Source organism: Ranitomeya variabilis, chromosome 2 (assembly GCF_051348905.1).
Source record: "Ranitomeya variabilis isolate aRanVar5 chromosome 2, aRanVar5.hap1, whole genome shotgun sequence".
Taxonomy (NCBI): Eukaryota; Metazoa; Chordata; class Amphibia; order Anura; family Dendrobatidae; genus Ranitomeya; species Ranitomeya variabilis.
In genome coordinates, this window is record NC_135233.1 from 477,106,408 (window position 1) to 477,128,848 (window position 22,441).

Sequence of the window (22,441 nt, forward strand, 5' to 3'; positions counted from 1 at the left end):
TTTGTGTTTTCATGATGTAAATCATTAATTGCCCTTTAAACAAGTTCATGTTTATTTTTTCTTCTAGGTAAGTTATTAGGAGTTAATATTGCAAATGGCGAAGAAGATGGTGAAAGGCAGATAATGGAGGAAACCTTTGAATCCGGATGGTCCGATGAAGATGATGATACAGAGGAGATGCTGTTCTGTGCCACCATGGAACAGTTGGGGGCTACCCGCATCGTTGAAGAGTAGGTCACATTGCATTTGTCATTTCTAAACTGTTTGTAGCTCAAGGAGAGAGGGATTGAAGTAAATTCCTTCATACTATCAATCTACAGCTCATCTAGCCAACCGGGGGCAAAAATATCATGAAGACCTTTTCTGCAGATAGGACTCTCTTCCTGTTGTCTTCAATCATCTTGAAGAGAGCTGGTTTTGCTATTTTTCTCCCAGGGAAACAAGTTTCTTTGGACCCATGGGGTGGTCATATCATAGTTGTAAACTGTGCAGCCATCCTGGGACCCTTAACCACTTCTAACCAGGTAGCCACTGTTGTCACTGACACTTAAAGGGGTACTTTATTATGAGCTGTTGAGCTGCAGCAGACAAATATACTCTTCTTGCACAGGGGACGTCTTCTGTCTGGGTCTTCCCCTGCTTACACCACTGTGTCTGCTCCGTACCCTGCTGTGTTTAAAGCACCTCATCTCTGCAACCAGTCCCCTGGGTTTGAGTTCGGATACCCATCGCCAAATCGGCCATTAGATACAGTACACAGACCGTGAAATACGCCCAAGTGAATCCTGGCCTAATTGTAAGATTCAGCCCCCAGGGATCATCAGTATCTTCTTGTTTCTTCAATCTGAGCTTACCCTTCTTACACCAAAAAAGCCTCACCTGTGGAGCTGACACAATAAATACACCTTTCTCAATTGTGATGTACTGCAGTATCAAGGTACTAAAACACAAGGTGTTTATTCTACTTAAAAGAAACGAAATCTAAATTTGCCTATTGCATAACTTGTACATCCTGACCTGAGTTTCACTATTTCCAGCTTCTTTTAGAGCGCCCCAGAAGAAGCTAGCAAGGGTGAAACGCGAGTCAAGCTGGAGACATTGTGATATGCTTGAACATTTTCCATTTCACATAGGAAATGCCTTTTTATCGTGTCAATTCCACGGGTGACGCCATTTTGTTGTATGTTGTGACTGCTCTGATTGTTGAGACAACACAGAGCCAATCTTAGCCCATTTCCTTAGCAATTTTTTCTTAAAAATGTTAGCAAATTTTTTCACATCCGACATATCACTTTATGTGTCAAGAACTCTGAAATGTTTTGGAGTACCCCAGTGACTTTGAGATTTTTTTTTTTCATGACACATTGTACTTTATGATAGTATCAAATTTAGATCAATATGTTTTGCATTTATTTATGATGATACCACAAATTTTACACATTTTTTTTGTTAAATTTAAAACTTTGAATATTTTTACACCTTTTTTTAATCCAGATCATCATACCACACAAAATAGTTAATATATAGCATTTACCTCATTCTACCTTAGTTCAACACCATTTGTCAAATGTCCTTTTATTTTGTTAGGATGTTGGATGGTTTAAAAATGTAGCAGCAATTTTTTTTCACTTTTTTTCACAGAAATTTTAAATCTTATTTTTTCTAGGATCTATTCAGTTTTAACAAGATTTGGGGAGAGCTATATATTAAAACCCCCCACAGACGTGATACCATTTTGAAAACAAGAGCCTCTCAACATATTCAAAACTGCTGTTAGGTAGTTAGTATTCCCTTTGGGTGTTTTTTAGGAATGAACGTAAAGTGGAAAGACAGGAAGAATTTTTTTTTATTTTTGCCACTATAATGTTGCTAGCATCGTAATAGCTGGCAGACCCAGAGGCCATGACTTAGATTTTCATAGCAACCATCAGGACTACACAATCACTATTGCAGGGTGCCGATGGGGTTAAAGTGGGAGATCTCACACTCTGTTAACCATCTAGAAGCCACTGCCACTATCGATAGCAACATTTAAGGGGTTAATTGGCCATGGTCAGTGCTAACACCGATCGTGAGTGATGCAGCAGGGTGTCAACTGTAGTGTACAACCGACAGCTGCTGCATGGGTGCTAGTCACTTACATCTCTGGTCAGTAAAAAGGAGGATTATATGTATGTCCATCCTCATTGATGAAACTGCATTTAGCATGCACTTCCTATAAGGCCTTGTTCAGTATGTATTCTAGGTGTAACTTTTGAATTACTATGGTTCTGTTTACCTGGTCTTAAAGAAAATATTACCAACTACATTTAGTTAGAAATGTAGTATAGTTCTTCTGATAAGCTATGTCACTTACCCCATGTGCAGGGCATTGCAATAACCTAGATATCCATGGTTACGACAACTCATATAGTGTTAGTTGTTGTAACCATGGACAATTAAACTACTGCAATGATCAGCACATGGGTAGGCAGCATAGTTTATCAGAAGAACTGTTCTAAATTTCTAAGTGGAGCACCTGATACATGTTGGGGTAGGATCTTAGAGTTGAGAAAGCCCATTTAACTCCGCAAAGACCCTTTAGTGCTCTAAGTTCAGTGGAACCCCATGAACATTGGCAGACACAGACAGTGGAGGGCCCCTGTGTAAGGACAATATATGGGGCCCTTTGCAGACGAATAGCTCACCATAATGCTCAATTAGACCTGCTTTGGAGGCAGTAGTGGGCTCTCTTATCTCTTGGGCCTATGTGTGGCTGCACAGGTTGCACCAATGATGTCTGTCCCCGCCCACGAGGATCCAACTGCTATATCAGGACTACGTGCAATATACGTAATCTCGTATTGTTTCCACCTGGAGCTCTCGCTCTTTTTGTGTGTTAAATCTTCATATATTTATGTTTATGGGTATACTGTGATCTACACGATGCAGTGTGCCCAGTACATGGCCAGCCTGCATGGTGGCTTCACGCTAAGTGTTGAGTCAAGGAGCAGACGGCTGAAGTGAACAGAAGCGGAATACTTATGACAATTTGTACAGGTGCCAAGTGTTTTTTGGCAAGATGTGTCAGTCGTCCTCCCAAGTTTCCTTAGGCTAGTAGCACCCATCCTATGTATGTCATATTTATGCATTACTTCCCTTATCTAACTTATTGGTTTGTGCATTGTTTTCCTAAGACACAGGCAGAGCCGGTATCTGTGGAACCGTCTACGCAAGGAGTGTCCCGACTTGCTTACAAACTTTGAAGACCTTCTCTTCGGCTTTTCCTCTGACATCCGGGATGTGCATCGCGAAAAAGAGACTCTGGAACAGGCTTTAAAAAGGTGTGTATTTCCCCAAATCTACTCCTCCTTAACTATTGCATGACTGTGCAGCGACAGGTCTGACCTTGCAGGTTCCTAGAGTTCTACACCAGCTGATTTTTGCGGACAGCTATTAAGCCTTTCTTTATAATTATTCCACCGGATCGGATAATTAATTATAAAATGTGCTGGTTACATGACGAGCTGCTTTGTGACTTTTGGATGCGGAGTTATTAGACTGGTATTGGATAATTATCTCGGGGTTATGTTTCTTCCTTTGAAATCATTAAAGGGACCCCTTTCCCTATCTGCAGTTTCGTGAAAATGTTTTGGGGTAAAAAAAAAAAAAAGAAACAAACTTCCATCTCCTCTTCCTGATTTCCTCCAGTACGGCAGTGCTCGGCTTGTCTCGTCTCAATGGCAGAAGGAGCATTTGGACGGTTTCCACAAGATGTCACTTATCTTGCACCGCTCATTTTTTTGCAGCGTATTCTTGAAAGCGGAGCTGAAGAGGTGGGGGGCTATTCTAATTTAAAGGGAATCTGTCCATAGATTTCTACTACCCCATGTGAGAGCCCCATGATGTAAGGACAGAGACCCTTATTCCAATAATGTATCGCTTACTGGGCTGCTTGCTGTAGTTTTGATAAAATCACCGTTTTCTCTGCTGCACGTCTAGCAGTTATCTAAATGCTGAGCTCTGTATAACCCCACCCACACCACACTGATTGGCTGCTTTCTGTGTACACAGGTAGAAAGCTGCCAATCGGTGGTGGTGGTGGGGTTAGACGATCCTCTATTGATCATCTCCTGCTGTAAAAACAGTGACTTTATCAAAACTATAGCAAGTAGCCCAGTAAGTGACACATTGCTGGAATCAGGGTCTCTTCCCCTACCTAATGTTGCTCTCAGATTAGGTGCAAAACCTGGTGACAGATTCCCTGTAATGACACCCCTTGGATTTTGTGCATATGAGACTGAAGAGTGAATATGAGGATGTCATAATAAATGCTTCTCCCATTAATTTACACTCTTTGTAGTTTTATTGTGGAGGAAGCCAATTAATTCACAAAGGTAGACGGGTGTATAATAATGTCATTGTTCTACAAAGCAGGACTGCTCCCAGTTTATATAGTGCCGGTGTGTGTACTGTAAAAATAAGTGCCTACGCTGAACGCAGGTACTTGCCAGTGACTCAGCAGGGAAGGACGGTCAGCGGTATCTTCCTTGTGTGGATACCATATCTTTTTATGATATCGACAGTGTCTTCGTCTGATAACTATCGAACCATCGTGCTTGTAACTCTGTCTATTAAGGATAAAGGTTACACATACATAACATAAAGAAGTGTAGAGCTGGAGCGGCGCAGAGCCAACTGGAAATGGGCGAGTTAGTATAGATCCTGTAGTATTATAGAACCTGGGAATACCCTAAAATCCAACAGAACGTCAAAGGTGTGAGGTCAAAAAAGCTTTGCAAAATTCTAAAATAGTTATTATTTTTCTATACAGCATAGGTATAGAGTCGGAAGTCTCTGTCCAAGTTTCAAAAATAATTAAAAATATTATTATTTTTTTTTATGAAGCTTTAACACTTTCTGCAATACCAGGCACATCCTGTGGGCAAAAGTGGAGCTGTTTCCAGACAAAAGCAAAGCAGACTTTTTTTTTTTTAAAACCCTCTTCAATAAGGCATATTATATGCATCTTGATGGAATGGGGGATAGATGAAGGTTGCATGAGCTAATCACCAACCAATATTTGTGGTGCTTTTGGGTGTGGTGGAGTATGATGGAGAATTACGGTATGTTCAGAGAAATAGAGAATGGACGCTATATAAAAGGACGTTGATTAGGGAACGAGATAGGACGCCCTACACAATGTGCTTTTAGGGAGCGCAACTTGAGTAAGTTGTGGTTGGTCCTAACGTCTTGGGTAGAGCATTCCAGAGGATTGACGCAACTCAGGCTAAGTCTTGGACCTGGGAGTGGGAGGTACGGATTAGTGTGGATGTTAGTCGAAAGTCGCTTGCGGATCATAAAGAACGGGTAGACCGATAAACAGAAATTATATGAAACTGATAAAACATCACCTAAAAGGTGCATTCCAGTGGATGGGTGGCAACCTTTATTAAAGTAATGAGAAAGGTTTTTTCCATTTAGCAAAGTGAATGAAAAGCAAGAAATTATTTATTGTGACTCCATTAAAATAGCATCATGGGCATAAAAAGATATCTGACTCGTTTCTAGTCTAGTTCATAAAGTTTATCTACGACTGAGTCAGCCAGACTTGATATGCATTGGGTATTTTTCTATGTCCACGCCATTATTTTAATAAAGTCACCATATAGAATATTTTGCTTTTCACTTTGCTAGATCGACAAGCCTCATCCGAGCACTGTGGAGTGGATTGCCCAGGAAACCAGAATGAAACAGACGTATATTGGATGGCGGGAGCTGTTTCCACAAATTTTCTGATCAGTGATAACTTCTAGTTTGGTGTGGTTTCTCACCCTGGCCACCACGCTCAGGAGGAGTTTAATGGGGTGGTTGGTCATACAGGTGCCCTGCTGCTCCTTCATTCAAGTCTGCGACATTGTAGACACCTGGTGATAGCCAAGCACTGCTCTCTGCTTTCCTCGGAGCAGTAGAGGTCATACAACACCATACAACAACACCTGTCTACAGTCATGTGGTCAGAGGAGAATCATCATGGAATGGCGGTCTGAAGTCCTTTTTTCTAGCACTTGGTGGGACCCTTACCAATCTGATAACTATCACCTACTCAATGGTAAGGTGATAACTGGTTTAGGCTGGAATACCCCTTTAAACCTATGCAACATCTTCCCAAAAAGGCTAGCTCTGTCAAGAGTCTTGTAAGGTCCGACAAGTCTCCTACATAGCTTGAAAAGTCTTCCTTCTATTTGTCACTGGGAAATGCCTAAGCTTATGAAAATGTTTATAAGGGAGGAGTCAGATGGCCAAAAACTTAGACGAGGATCATAGCGCAATGCTCGGACTGGCCATTGGCTCTCCCGACCTGAGTGTGGCAGCATAAATTTCTGTATAGCGGTCATGCTCCAGTCGGGAGAGCCGCTGGCCAGTCCGAGCATTGCGCTATGATCCTTGTCCACGTTATATGGCCATCTGACTCTTCCCTAACCCTAGAGCAGTGTTCTTTAACTCCGGTCCTCAAGAGCTGCCAACAGGTCATGTTTTCAGGATTTCCTTAGCATTGCACAGGTGAATGAATGCTTGCCTGTCCAGGTGATGCAATTATCACCTTTGCAATACTAAGGGAATCCTGAAAACATGACCTGTTGGTGGCTCTTGAGGACCGGAGTTGGGGAACACTGCCTTAGAGGATTAAAAGCACGACACTCTCCATTATTATGTGTATTATATCTATGGTAAGCTCATGATAAAAGATGAGCCATAGCTTGGCTGTTGCATTTAGCTCATGATCTCCATGTAATTTTGTGCACTGCAGGAAAGAGATAGATCACGGGCGAGAGGTGCGGAGTCTGTATGATGAGATGGAGCAACAAATTAAACTAGAGAAAGAACGGCATCTCCGAAAGGTAGGCTCCGATAACATGACATTGATGAGTCATTCAGAAAAAATAAGGATGTGTTCACACAATGTGGCCATGTTGGCATTTTTTTCTTTTTCAACTGTTTTCCGAAATCTCTGCAAAACTGCGCAGTTTTTGATGCAATTTCGAAAGATTGTAGCAAAAAACATGGATTTATTGGAAGTAAACCTTTAAAACACTTGAATGTGTTTCCTCCTTGAAATCCAGCAAAGTACATTGATAGTAAGTGTACAGTGTAAAGTATAATGTGTCACAAAACAATTGATTGCTATAGACAACAAAGACAATCATTTATTATTATTGGTTGCCGATGATTGCTGTCGAGTTTTGATAATTGAGCTCCAATTGTAGAGATCTGGGTTTTTCTAATGCCGGAAAGCATTAAATACAATTTTTCCCAAATGAAGTGAAACCTAAGTTTAGCCTAAACTCAATATACAGATAACGACAAAATCCCAGACTGACAAACGTAAAGCATCCAGAAAGACATAAATATGTCTATATGGTCTAAAAATACTCTATTAGAATTATAACACACACATTTAAAATAATAGAGTACCTCTACAAACGCGGGAAAATAAGGATCCTTAATTGAACATGCCACCCAATCAATGTGTGCATGAACAATAACTAAATATACATCAATTGCACAAGAATGAAAGAATGAAATATTGTGTCGGTCTAATCATGATAACAAAGAACCTGGCAAACCACAATTTAAGACCATTCCATGCTGTATGCCCCTGATCTGTTGTAGGAAATGAGAGCTAAGTAAAGTGCATGTGGCGAAATAAAGAGTACTAATATGTACAGGGGTAGATACTTAAAAAATGTAGTTAGAAAGGTCCTATCCCACTGCCCCTACGCACGTTTTGCCATTTTCTTCATCACACCTCCTACTCGTCAGGAGCGACGAAGTGAGAACCACCATAGACACACAAGAGGCAGGGAGCCCTATTAATACAAGCTTGGACCCCACCAGCCTCCAGCGTATAGATGTGACTGCTGCAGCCTATGATCGGTTGCAGTGGTCATATATGATGGGTGTACAGAGGCTGGTGGAGGATTTTGGAGGAGTATTGCCACAGGGGTGCCAGAGTAGGTGATTAGGTAGAGGTTTTTTTTTTCTCTGGACTTGGAGATTTTGCCATAGGGAAATCTACAGATTTTTTTGGAGTCTGACTCAATAGGGAAAGTCTCTGACCAACCAATTCAGCTCTCAAACCTACAAAATAAATTGCCATGCGGTTGAGATTTTTAGGCTGCAGTCACACATTGCAGCTGTGCTGCGTTTCATTTTTTGCTAGCACAAAATCGCTGCAAAAATATTACGATTCCATTGTGATTGGAGCAAAAAAGCATGCAGTGCAGCCGCAAAGGATGAAAGTAACCTTAGACTATGTTCTCATGATGGGTTTTTGGTGAGTATTTTTTATGCTGCGAATTAAAAAAAAAAAAAAAAAAAACTATTTTACTTAATGGGTGCAGAAAATCTGCACCATTAAAAACCCACTAAAAACTGATCGTGGGAATGTAGCCTTAAACCTGCAGCATGTCACTTTCTGCATGAAAAATAATTGCAGCAGATGGATAAAATATCTTCAAATATCATCCACTTTGCTGCCGACTTATTCTGTTGCAGATTTGACTTGCGGAAATCCAGTCAGAAAATCTGTCAGAATTCTGATACATGTGAAAACAACCCTAAGGCTATGTGCACACGTCAGGATTTCTTGCAGAAATTTCCTGAACAAAACCGGACATTTTCTGCAAGAAATCCGCATGCGGATTTTTTGCGGATTTTTTTGCATTTTTTTCTGGAGGTTCTGGGATGCAATAATATAGTGGGAAATCCGCAAAAAAAAGCGCAAAATTAATGAACATGCTCCAGCTTTTTTCGCGGAAAAAAACGCAACATATGCACAAAAATTGTGGAATGCATTATAAATGATGGGATGCATATGTATGCGTATTTTAAGCGTTTTTATAGCGAAAAATCCGCAACGTGTGCACACAGCCTAAAGCTGCTGTGCAGTGTTGCACACAGCAGAGGTTCCGCATTTGGTGGGGTGTGGCGGGGTAAGCACATGCCTGAGATCTTTACTTTGATTCAAGGAATGATTGACCTTTTCTTCTGTGACTCAGAATATTCTTTGTGGCGACACAAAGTCCTGTAATCATGTGTTAAATACATTACAATACAGGTTTGTGTTGCAGCTCCGCATTCACTGCTGAACATTCAGATTTCGTGACTAATGTACATTTTGTGACTCACGATTTAAGGCCAAGTTCAGAGGAACTCGTGAAAAATCAGCTGTTTTTTTTTTTTTCATTTAAAAAGTAATCCGTTTCTATACATCAACACTTAAGCCCTTATTGATATCCAGTGTATATGTACGGCACAAGTCAGTAGTGGGTGTATGGCTCACCCTGTATTCGGCAGGTAATGAGGACCTGCCTATAACAGCCGCGGGTGGGTACAGTGGAGTGCCACCTGACAGCGGAATTAACAGTGCGCCATGGGCCATTGTGAAGTGATCGCAGGTCATCAATGGGTTATTGAAGACCTCCATGCTTGTCATGATGGAGCTCCCTTGAAACCCTGCCTGTAGCCGAGCTTCAAAGGAGACTTTTACTGTATTCCGTGATATTTCTGCATATAGTTCAAGCAATCAGATAGTCTATTAAGGGGATTAATTAATTAATACAATTCAGAGTAATAATTAAAAAAAAATAAATAAATCAAATTAACCCTTCCCCCATTGAAAATGAAGAACATAAAAGAAATACATGTATCAAAATATAAAAATAATTGACCAGATTGGTAAACACCATAAACAAAAAAAAAATTAGATCATTTGTTACTTTTTTTTTTTCGAGGGTCACTGGTAAACCACAAAAAATGCTGTAACAAGCGATTAAAATGTTATATCTATCCCGAAATTAAATCAATAAAATCTTTGTCTCGCCCTGCAAGAAATAAGCCCTCACATATCTCAATCAGGTGAAAAATCAAAACGATACAAGACTCACAAAATGGTGACGCAATCAAAAACGTATATTTTTTTTTTTCAAAGTGCTTATTTCTTTCTATCCCCACTAAAATAATACAAATACTGTTTGGTGTCGCTGTAACCGTACTGATAAGCAGAATCATATTGTGGGGTCATTTTTACTACGCATGTTTGTTTTTTTTTTCTACAATTTCACCATACTTGGAAATTGTTTTCCACCAGTACACAATGTGGTAAAATGAATGGTGTACAACTCGTCCCGCACAAAACAAGCCCTGATATGTCTATGTGGATAGAAAAGTAAAAAGGTTATGGCCCTTGGAAAAAGAGAAAAAAATGAAAAAAAAAAAAAAAAAACATGTTCAAGACCAAACTGTTTCTTATATTAATAATTGGAATATATTCATATAAAACGGCTGCAATGTGAACGTTCCGTAGTGGATCCGATTTTTTTATTTTTTTTGCACACCCATAGACTTGAATGAGTGAACGTCACTTGAAAAATGGGAGATTAGTGCATGCTGCGATTTTTATCTTTATTTTGTACTCAGTCCGTGATAAAAAAAAACCCGATCATCAGAACAGCCCTATTGGATTACATTGGTCAGTGTGTTATCCATACAATACCCGGCCTAACTCCGTGACACAGAATACCGCTTTGTGCTACAAAATATTACACAACACAATGAGTAAATACATTATTATTTTTTTCTTTACAGAATCCACATTGGTAGTTTTTTGACAATAGTATTATGGGAATTTTTTTATTTATTTTTTTTTTAGTAAAGAAAACCACGATGGTTAAATTATATTCACTATCTAGGAGGCTGATTTTATTTGCCAAGTTATGTCTCCCATGGAGGGAATTTCCTACTTGTGAACCAATGAAACCCGGAGGCCACAATGTAGGGTAGAGGAATGTCTGCAGCGATACAATCGTGTGCTTGTTTGCACAACTGCATCACCTGTCCAACATTTCTTTGTGCCCAGCCATGTGATGCTGCCTGTTGGCATAGCCATAGATGAAAATAATGCAGGAAAATAGCGATGCCATTCCATGTATATTAAAGTGTCTTATAGGTTAAAGATGATCTTTCACCAGACAAAAAGTGGCCAATGTATGCTCTTATATAATTTCTGTGTGAACATACGTATATATCTTGCACATATGTATACATATGTGTGTAATACATACATTCATAGCTAATTTATATGGTCTGTAACAAGGGGTTGTCGCCTACAGGATCCTCTGGGGCGTGTCTTTAGGCTTCTCTGCATAATTACCCTGTGAGCACCACCCCCTTGGCAAAGACCATAAAAATTAACACTATATAAAAAGGGCCATATCTTTGGAACCGTATGGCAATTTAAAAAAAATAACAGTATACTGGAGATGAGTGGGAAGAAAATAAAAGCAATAAGTTGCAAAATTTTAACTTTGGGGGGAAAAATAATGGCAGTGATTGAGGAACAACCACCTGTAAGGACAAATGTTAAAATTTGATCCGGTGAGGCCATCTAGAATACGTCCCTGAAAAACACTTTTGTATATTTAGAAAATGAATAGGAGCTGATCTGCAGTACCCTGGAGCGGCCTCTACATAGTGTGATGGAGCAATGATGTTGTGCTCTGTACACGGTGTATATCCACCTGCTGACGGAGCTGGTAATGGCTGATTGGTGATGATGCTGCGTGGGCCCTCCCCTCTTCTGATATTGATGACCTATTATAAGGATAGTCCATCAATATCAGAGTAGCCCCTACACCAATAGCTACTATCCATGAATAGTTGGGGATTTGGATTCACATGATCCATGATGATATTGACTTGGCATTTAACAACAACAAAAAATCTAATTTTTGATGCACACAAAAATTTCCGCTTTTACTATGATTACTCTAAATGCCATTGAGAATTTCCAGTTGACATGTCTTGTCCCATTGTGCAGGACTCCATGAAACAACAGGACAGACACACAAGTCTTCAGCGAGAACTGCTGATAAAAGAACAAGAGCTCGAGGGCATCGCTCTCCGCCAGAGACAGGTACAGTGCCCGTAACACAACACTATTATACCCTTCAACCACAACACATATTCTCTGCCAGTGATAACAGAAATATATGGAGAGTGGGGGCTCGGTGTCCTGGGTAACTTCATGTATGAAAATTGGAATAATTAATGGATGATAAATCATTTATGTTTAAATGACTAAACACTTGTTCATTTTTAAGAAATCTATGAAATATTTTGGGACCAGTCCAATTCCTTAAAGGGATTATCCAGGACTATATTAGTCCTTAGGTCCACGGTAAATAATTAACAGGCAGGTAGTTGCTAACTACCAGCCTGTTCTGCCTAGCGCAGATCTCTGTCAGTAAAGAGCAGTCACGTACCATTCCTGCCAGTGATTCTGCGGCTTCCGCTTACATCATGACGATAGAACAGCGGCTTCTTATACGTCTTGCTCTGTTGACGGGGTGTGATGGCCAATGTCATGCTGATCGACCGCCTGCTTCCTTCTGCCTAAGGCTACTTTCACATTAGCGTCGTGCACTGCACGTCGCAATGCGACGTTGCGGCACACCGACGCATACTGTGGAAGCGCCGCACAACGGGGGCAGCGGATGCTGTTTTTCAACGCATCCGATGCCCCATTGTGAGGTGCGGGGAGGAGGGGGCGGAGTTCCGGCCGCGTTACATGCAACGTTTTTTGGTGGCGACGGTCCGACGCAACCGTCGCACGACAGTTGCGACGTGTGGCAATGCGTCACACTGTGTCGCTAATGCAAGTCAATGGAGAAAAAACGCATCCTGCAAGCACTTTTGCAGGATGCGTTTTTTCTACAAAACGACGCATAGCGACGTGCAGTGCACGACGCTAGTGTGAAAGTAGCCTATCTGGGGAGCCAGCTGTCAATCAGAATAATGTTGGCAGCCAAGGCCCAACAGAGCAGAGCAGAAGAAGAGCTGCTCTGTTGATATGGAGCAGCTGAATTGCTGGCAGAAGTGGTCAGTTACCACCCTTAGCAAGCGACATCTACCTTAGTTTTTTTACTAGGAGTTTAAAAAAACGAATATAGTCCTAGATAAATCTTTTAAAGAGTAAAAGTCCAAAGAGAAAGCTACAAGTCGCAAATGTGCCATTTGTAATAAGCTTCCATCTTCCCACAAAAAAGCTTTATGCCAGCCGTGCATGGAGAAAATCTTCAGAGATGAACAACCCTCTTTGATGGAAGAGGTTAGAGGAATCGTACGTCAGAAGATAAAATCATCTTTAGCCACTTTCTCCCAAACCTATATTGAAGGTCCTGCGGGGTTGAAAAAGAGGAAATATGCCCGCTGATGGGAGTTCAGACTAGGATGTAGAAATATTGATTCCCGAGAAATTTTTGGAGGAAGCTAGTGTTACTCCAAATTATAGTGCTGAACAGGATGCTAACATTTTTTTTTTCTTCTGAAGACATGGAGGAGTTGTTAGTCGCTGTTAGGAATACAATGGTAATAAAAGAGGAGAAAACAACCCCTACAGTCCAGGATGAGATGTTTGGAAGTTTAAGATCAAGAAGGAAGATAGTGTTTCCCATCCATGACAATGCACAAAATTAAGTTCTGGATGAATGGGAGTTCCTGGAAAGATGACTGAACATCCCAGGAGGTTTGGAAGACCACTTCCCTCTGGATGATGACATATCCAAATGCTGGACGGAATTTCCTAAAGTGGATATTCAGGTGGCCAAAGTAGCCAAGAAGACCCTTTGAAGACTCCTCCCAACTTAAGGATCCACTAGACCGCAAAATGGGTAGCCTGTTCAGAAAGTCATGGAAGACATCTGCAGCCACTTTGAGACGTTGTGTCCATCTGCATCACAAGAGCCATGTTCCGTTTGTTACAGCAGATGGAGGATCATATCAGGGGAGGCACCCCTAGAGAAGATCTACTGGCCTTGTTACCTCTCTAACAGAAGGAAACAGGATTCCTAGCAAATGCTTCCTCAGAGTCTGTCCGGATAGCAACAAGGGCTTCTGTTCTCTCAAACACCACAAGAAGAGTTTTTGGTTAAAAATGTGGAGCTGGGACATTTTATCCAAGTCAAAATTATACTCTATGCCCTTCAGAGGAGAGTATGTGTTTGGTCCAGCTCTGCACGATCTGTTAGAGAAAGCAGCAGATAAAAGGAAGTCTCTTCCTGAGCCAAAAACCTTCAAAAGCACACCATTTCGTCCTCTACAAATGCAAATCCTTCAGTACAGAAGGAAAGGTAAAACAGTATGTTGGCACTACCCCAAAGGTGGAAGGGGAAATAGTATTTTTCAGAGCTAACGTTCTGAAAGACAATGACTCCAAACAGGTAGGGGGAAACATTTCAGGGTTCAGTGGCAGAAGATAACACGGGATCAAAAAATTTGTGCCTCAGTCTGAATGGGAACAAAAATCGAGTTATTTTCTTTTCCCCCACAGAGGCTGGAAGTAACATTCTCTTCTATCAGTGAAGTTATAAAAGATCGTGTCAGTACTCCAGGATATGCTAACATCATCAGTGATCTCCCCAGTTCCAGAAGTGGAACAGGACAGGGGCCATTATTTCCTGTTGTTCCTCGTAAAAAAAAAGAAACAGGGCCTACCGATTCATTATAATCCTGAAACGCCTGAATTAGTACATAATGTACAGAAGGTTCAAAATGGAATCTGTAAAATCCACAGTCCCATTAGTTGTGAAAGACTTGGCCATGGGTACTATAGATATTCAAGGTGCATGCTACCACATACCCATTCATCCAGATTATCAGAGATGTCTAAGATTTGCGGTCACCCTAGATCAAAAAGTATGCCACTTTCAGTTCAGGGTCCTTCCCTAAGGGATTTTCTCAGCTCCCTGAACATTCCCATTCATTCATGGAAGAGGTGGTAGAGTTTATCAGGAAGGAACATATTTGCATCATCCCCTACATGGACGATTTCCTCATCATAGCTCCTTTTGTTCCCTGTCTCAAAGATCAGCTCCAGTCAGTTCTCCACACTCTTAACATCCTTAGGTTGGATTATAAATCAGAAGAAATCTGATCTGACTCCTTCAACCAAGAATGTCTTGTTAGGGATCCTCCTAAATTTTCAGGACCAGATACCGTATCTCTTACAGTGACCAAGCGGATACATGTAAGACCCAAAATTCGTATCCTAAGGAACCTAAAGAGGATATCCATAACATTTGCAATGTCGGGCCTGGGGTTGATGACCTCATGCATTCAAGCGTTTCCCTGGGCCCAGGCTCATACAAGGGTTCTCCTGAATTCATTCTTTCTTGCTGGGACAAAACTCCAGGCTCACTTAGCAGAAGAATCTCCCTACCTCACCTCGTAAAAATATCTCTCGACTGATGGCTCAACCAATTAAATCTGGCGAAGGGAATATCTTGAATTCAACATCCTCTCTCTTCGGTGACTACAGATGCTAGCAAAAGCAGTTGGGGAGCGGTTACATCTCAGGATGTATTCCAAGGGGTCTGACCAAAATGGATGTATGGACAGTCCATAGATTTCAGAGAATTAAGAGCCGTAGAGGAAGCCCTAAGAGCAGCAAGATCTGTACTAGAGGGAACTAGTGTCAGAATTTATTCAGACAATATGACCACAGTGGTCCACTTATGTCATCAGGGCAGCACAAAGTACGGGAATCTGCGAGAAGTCTCGTAAGAATCTTCTGTTAAGCAGAATGTCATCTCCTGTTCTTGTTGGCCCTTCACCTAAAGGGGTCTGACAATATTCAAGCAGACTTCCTAAGCAGATCGGATAAAAATCCAGGGGAATGGAGCCTCAATACAAAAATGTTACAATTAATAACCGAGAAATTGGGACATCCAGACATAGACCTGTTTGCGAGTTGACAGAACAGAAAGATTTATCTTTACTTCTCCATAGATCCAAACGATGCATTTTCTCACCCATGTAACTTCAGGTTGGCCTATGCATTCCCTCAGATTCCCTTGCTACCACGTACAATGCAGAAGATCAGAATGGAGAGAGGACTGAAAGGACTTGCTATCCTGCCTTTTGAACCCTTTAGCAAACTGTTTGCAGGCTTTCCTGTCCATCATCTTTGAAGATGCTTCCTTTATGGATGACAGCTATGCCAACCAATTTGATGCATTGGGCAGCGTATGGTCTGAGCACTGACAGGCAGACCCCTCACACCTTTACCCACTGCAGCAATGCTGGCAGAAATCACGTCTATTTTGAAAAGACAACCTCTCATATGACACTGAGCACGTGCGATCAACTTCTGTGGTTGACCTTGGCAAGGCCTGTTCTAAATTGGAACCTGTCGTCTTAAACTGCTGTATGGTTTTGGCACCGTGCTGTAGCTCAGTTTCAGGGTGTTGGCAATCTTCTTATAGCCTCGACCATCTTTATGTAGAGCAACCATTCTTTTTTTCAGATACTCAGAGTTTTTTACCATGAGCTGCCATGTTGAACTTCCAGTTACCAGTATGAGAGAATGTGAGAGTGATAACACAAAATTTAGGATAATGGGAGAGTTTGTGGTCTGTGTCCACGCTGCCGGCTGATGAAAAACTTTGAATGCCAGGAATAATGTAAAATTGTGTTTTTTTTTATTTTCTACGTGTTTGAAGTGTAGCCCACTTATTGTTCAGGTAATAAAACCATATACATAAGACATACAAAGGAATTTATAGAAAGGCAAAGTTTGAAAATAACGTGCCAAAAAATACACATCACATACTGTCATGTCTCTCTTTGGGCGTGTTCTTTTTAAATGTTGCCATATTTGGCCATTTTCGCTGGAGAAGTTATTTTTTTCATGCGGTTTAATGGTTGAAAAAATTGTAGTCTAAAAAAGAAAAATCAAGATTTTAACTTACATTTTTTTTATCCCTCTCTTTTTTTACCCCTCCTTTTTTTTGCCCCTCCTTTTTTTACCCTTCCTTTTTTGTACCACTTTTGTTAAAAAAAACTCTGTCAGACAGTTATTGAATATATATGTCCAATATTCTTGTTGTACTCTTTGCATTAAATCCTTGCCATGGCTTATATGTGCAGTTCTGGACTTTGCTGTATACAGTGCTGATTGTGTAAACTATCATCATGTAATATGGATCCTATGGACTCTTACAATCGCACTTGTTTGACAGCCTGCAGAATGGTAAATATAGGTACAGAGGGCAAGCAAGCGGGCAGCTGGCATATATCCACATAAAATAAGAGACGGTCAACACAACTCAATCGGTGGTGTCTACGCCACCTAATTACATCACCCTTTGTCAGCCATGATGTAATGTTTGTATTAGTCAGAGGAGACAATACCCGGAGGATATGAAGAATGCCTTGCCATCAGTGAGACTATAAGTCTAGTTATAAAATGAAATAATTCATGTGTCCGTGTATTCAGGCTCCACTCACCCATCCTGAGTGACAGCTGCAGCTTGTACTGAGCAGTTGGAGATGGGAGCAGCTGCTGGGAGGAGGGACACTGAGGAGCTGTCAGGCTAGGTGGGCAGAGATTAAATTAAACATCTATAAATGAGTATTCGGCCATTCTGACATTATCAAAATAAGTACACCTGCCTTATTTGGTCTAAGAGAGCTACTTAAAAATATATGAAGTTTGTATTGTGAAATCTGCTCACAGATCCACTTTACGAGGATCCTTAAAATCTGCTCTAAATTTATAATACAGTGAAATAATATTTTGGTGTGCATCAATCATAATTGGGGAAAAAACTGTGGCATGTACACTCACCGGCCACTTTATTAGGTACACCTGTCCAACTTCTTGTTAACACTTAATTTCTAATCAGCCAATCACATGGCGGCAACTCAGTGCATTTAGGCATGTAGACATGGTCAAGACAATCTCCTGCAGTTCAAACCGAGCATCAGTATGGGGAAGAAAGGTGATTTGAGTGCATTTGAACGTGGCATGGTTGTTGGTGCCAGAAGGGCTGGTCTGAGTATTTCAGAAACTGCTCATCTACTGGGATTTTCACGCACAACCATCTCTAGGGTTTACAGAGAATGGTCCGAAAAAGAAAAAAAATCCAGTGAGCGGCAGTTCTGTGGGCGGAAATGCCTTGTTGATGCCAGAGGTCAGAGGAGAATGGGCAGACTGGTTCGAGCTGATAGAAAGGCAACAGTGACTCAAATCGCCACCCGTTACAACCAAGGTAGGCCTAAGAGCATCTCTGAACGCACAGTGCGTCGAACTTTGAGGCAGATGGGCTACAGCAGCAGAAGACCACACCGGGTACCACTCCTTTCAGCTAAGAACAGGAAACTGAGGCTACAATTTGTACAAGCTCATCGAAATTGGACAGTAGAAGATTGGAAAAACGTTGCTTGGTCTGATGAGTCTCGATTTCTGCTGCGACATTCGGATGGTAGGGTCAGAATTTGGCGTAAACAACATGAAAGCATGGATCCATCCTGCCTTGTATGGAGCATCTTTGGGATGTGCAGCCGACAAATCTGCGGCAACTGTGTGATGCCATCATGTCAATATGGACCAAAATCTCTGAGGAATGCTTCCAGCACCTTGTTGAATCTATGCCACGAAGAATTGAGGCAGTTCTGAAGGCAAAAGGGGGTCCAACCCGTTACTAGCATGGTGTACCTAATAATGTGGCCGGTGAGTGTATATGATTTATGAAATACTTTCATTAGAAGTTCTTGAACACAACTTCCAATAAAGTAAAATGGCATCACAGTGGGAAATACCCTGAAACATGTGTTCTTATTTGCACGTAGTAGGTGAACAGCTGGGATACATGGAGCTGATAAGAACGCTCCTTCGCAGGATATACCAGTGGCCTCATGAGTTCCCGCCCGTATCCCTACATGAACTTGCCAAGTACCTTTCATATCTGTGTTTACTATGGCGCCAATTAACATTGTGACACTATGTGTGTCTGGCATAAATGTACCTGAAAGGGGCATGCATAGAAATAAGATGCCAGAAGGAATCTGGCCTATGCAAGTGGCACGTAGGGTGGAAAGTGTTATTTGGGGACACGAGACTTAGGCTGGGTTCAACAGCGAAAAGGTAAGTAAACGGCGTCCAATCCAGGGTGATGAACTCCAAAGGATAAAGTTTACTCCACCATCACAATACAACGTTTCGACCTGTGATGGGTCTTCATCAAGTATACACAAAGTGCTGGCTTATATAGTGTGGAAAGCTCGCCTACACCGGTCACTATAGAAACCAAACCCACTCATTAAATACATAATTTACAAAAACCTCAATAAAGGGCACATACTCCCTAATTGTGATTTACATAAACAACACATTGTGAGTTAAAAAGATGGAAAACAATGCCCCTATTGGGTAGTACATCTATTGTTTCCACAAAATTCTTGGGATGATCAACCAATTTAATAATGGCATCCCCATAGTCATGGTTACCAAGATCCATTCCATCCGGAGGGAATCATGAATATGTAATCCGCACCATCAGGGGAGCCAATAGCAGATCACGAACATAAGTGCGCCAAATCGATAATGAAGAGGCGTGACAAAGGTGTATCCGCTCTCATCCAATGATGAAACAGCATCACGGTGTCAGGGAGACAGCAATCCTATCCTATCACATGCGTGGATGGCACACATTGCAACATTGTAGGCCATCACCAAAGCAGTGGTGGTATCCATGGCACAGGGAACGCCCACATGATGTAAAGGGATCAACCCATCTAGGTCATGTGATCGCAATCATCCCGGACTGCATACATCATAGTAATATATGGCAACCCATAATATAAAATGCAGAATTATAATGCAAAGCATAGAAAGAGGGACAGAAAAGGTAACGGGAGGAATCGAGGTACAAACATAGTCAATCATGGTAAACTGTATTATATAAAAACGACTATACATGATATCCATAACGTATATATAATCTATGTTCAGTAATGTTCATCGAACTCAGTTCCCACTCCTCCATTCCCCTCCAACTTGGCTCTGCAAAGGGGAACCATCTGAAATGTGAAAAAAACAACAAAATGATAGAAACATACTGGTCAAAACAAGAGCAAAAAAAGGGGAAGGGGGTTTCAAGGCAGCCAATTATGTAAATTTTAAACCTTTAAGTATAGTCCCCAAATTCAGAAATCCACCTTTTAGTTCTTTCTTCCTCAAAATGTTTTGCCTGTTCTCTCCCCTTGACTGTACAGGTACACTATCACAGTATAAAAATTTCCAAACCTGGGTGTGCTAAATGCCATTTGCAATGATATCGTTGATGTGCCAAAATCCAATTTAACTAATCGATCTCTTAGATTACGAGCTCGTCTATAAGATAGAAGGGGTCATGAGGTAAAGTCCGGTATTAAGCGTAAGCCTACATAGAGGCCAATGTCTGTCCAAAATGCCCACTATTTGTCCACTAGTGGGGCAGGACTGGGTTCAGACAGCCAAATTTTATGTTCTGTATACTAACCCCAATGCCTGGACTGACCACAGGTCTCCTAACCCGAACTGAAAGAGCCTCATAGGCATATATGGAGCTGTAGGTTCTGGTCAGGATAGTCCAGGGCCCTCATATCACTTGTTAAATACTGCCATCTTAACCCGGCTTAAATGTGCTGTGTTAAGATGGAAACCCAGGCAGGTAAATGGCAGATACAGTGCCTTGCGAATGTATTCGGCCCCCTAGAACTTTTCAACCTTTTCCCACATATGATGCTTCAAACATAAAGATACCAAATGTAAATTTTTGGTGAAGAATCAACAACAAGTGGAACACAATTGTGAAGTTGAACGAAATGTATTGGTTATTTTAAATTTTTGTGGAAATTCAAAAACTGAAAAGTGGGGCATGCAATATTATTCGGCCCCTTTACTTTCAGTGCAGCAAACTCCCTCCAGAGGTTCATTGTGGATCTCTGAATGATCCAATGTTGTCCTAAATGCCTAATGATGATAAATATAAGTTTATGTGTGTAATCAAGTCTCTGTATAAAAGCACCTGCTCTGTGATAGTCTCAGGGTTCTGTTTGAAGTACAGAGAGTATCATGAAGACCAAGGAACACAACAGGTAGGTCCGTGATACTGTTGTGGAGAAGTTTAAAGCCGGCTTTGGATACAAAATGATTTCCAAAACTTTAAACATCCCAAGGAGCACCTTGCAAGCGATCACATTGAAATGGAAGGAGTATCATACCACTGCAAATCTACCAAGACCCGGCCGTCCCTCTAAACTTTCATCTCAAACAAGGAGAAGACTGATCAGAGATGCAGCCAAGAGGCCCATGATCACTCTGGATGAACTGCAGAGATCTACAGCTGAGGTGGGACAGTCTGTCCATAGGACAACAATCAGTCGTACACTGCACAAATCTGGCCTCTATGGAAGAGTGGCAAGAAGAAAGCCATTTCTCAAAGATATCCATAAAAAGTGTTGTTTAAAGTTTGCAACAATCCACCTTGGAGACACACCAAACATGTGGAAGAAGGTGCTCTGGTCAGATGAAACCAAAATCGAACTTTTTGGCAACAATGCCAAACGATATGTTTGGCGTAAAGGCAACACAGCTCATCACCCTGAACACACCACCCCACTGTCAAACATGGTGGCTGCGGCATCATGGTTTGGGCCTGCTTTTCTTCAGCAGGGACAGGGAAGATGGATGGAGCCAAATACAGGACCATTCTTGAAGAAAACCTATTGGAGTCTGCAAAACACCTGAGACTGGGACGGAGATTTGTCTTCCAACAAGACAATGATCCAAAACATAAAGCAAAATCTAGAATGGAATGGTTCACAAATAAACGTATCCAGGTGTTATAATCGCCAAGTCAAAGTCCAGACCTCGATCCAATCGAGAATCTGTGTAAAGAGCGGAAAACTGCTGTTCACAAACGATCTCCATCAAACCTCACTGAGCTTGAGCTGTTTGCCAAGGAAGAATGGTCAAGAATTTCAGTCTTTCGATGTACAAAACAGATAGAGATATACCCCAAGCGACTTGCAGCTGTAATCGCAGCAAAAGGTGGAGCAACAAAGTATTAAGTTAAAGGGGCCGAATAATATTGCACGCCCCACTTTTCAGTTTTTGAATTTCCACAAAAATTTAAAATAACCAATAAATTTCGTTCAACTTCACAATTGTGTTCCACTTGTTGTTGATTCTTTACCAAAAATTTACATTTGGTATCTTTATGTTTGAAGCATCATTTGTGGGAAAAGGTTGAAAAGTTCCAGAGGGCCGAATATTTTCGCAAGGCACTGTATGTTATTGATACGTTTAGGCTATGGACCTAAGCCGCATTATTGCTGAGTATATATTAAATGAAATGGAATAAAATGGGACGTTGCTCTAGGAAATTAGTCTGACATATGTGCAGTCAGAAAGTATTTTTTTCCTCTAATATGGGGCAATTAGTATCTGCCTTATGTAGTTTTTGCCTTCCTCTGGATCAACTTCTTAGGACTCAATAGATTTATGTCTACCTTCATCCTAAAAACTGGGAATAACGGGACAGGAGTAGGATTTTGGGTAATGCTACTATCAGTA

The 22,441-nt window shown here is 41.2% G+C and overlaps 1 protein-coding gene across 3 annotated transcripts in view; it reads left to right on the plus strand.

The window, feature by feature from the left end:
- Positions 1-22,441, plus strand: part of CRACR2B (calcium release activated channel regulator 2B) — a 67,770-nt gene that overhangs the window by 37,861 nt on the left and 7,468 nt on the right. For all 3 annotated transcript variants that reach the window (XM_077287819.1, XM_077287821.1, XM_077287820.1), the window contains exons 4-7: positions 68-230; positions 3,177-3,323; positions 6,791-6,881; positions 11,861-11,956. In XM_077287819.1, the coding sequence (XP_077143934.1) occupies positions 68-230; positions 3,177-3,323; positions 6,791-6,881; positions 11,861-11,956 (497 nt within the window). The remainder of the gene's footprint in view (positions 1-67; positions 231-3,176; positions 3,324-6,790; positions 6,882-11,860; positions 11,957-22,441) is intronic.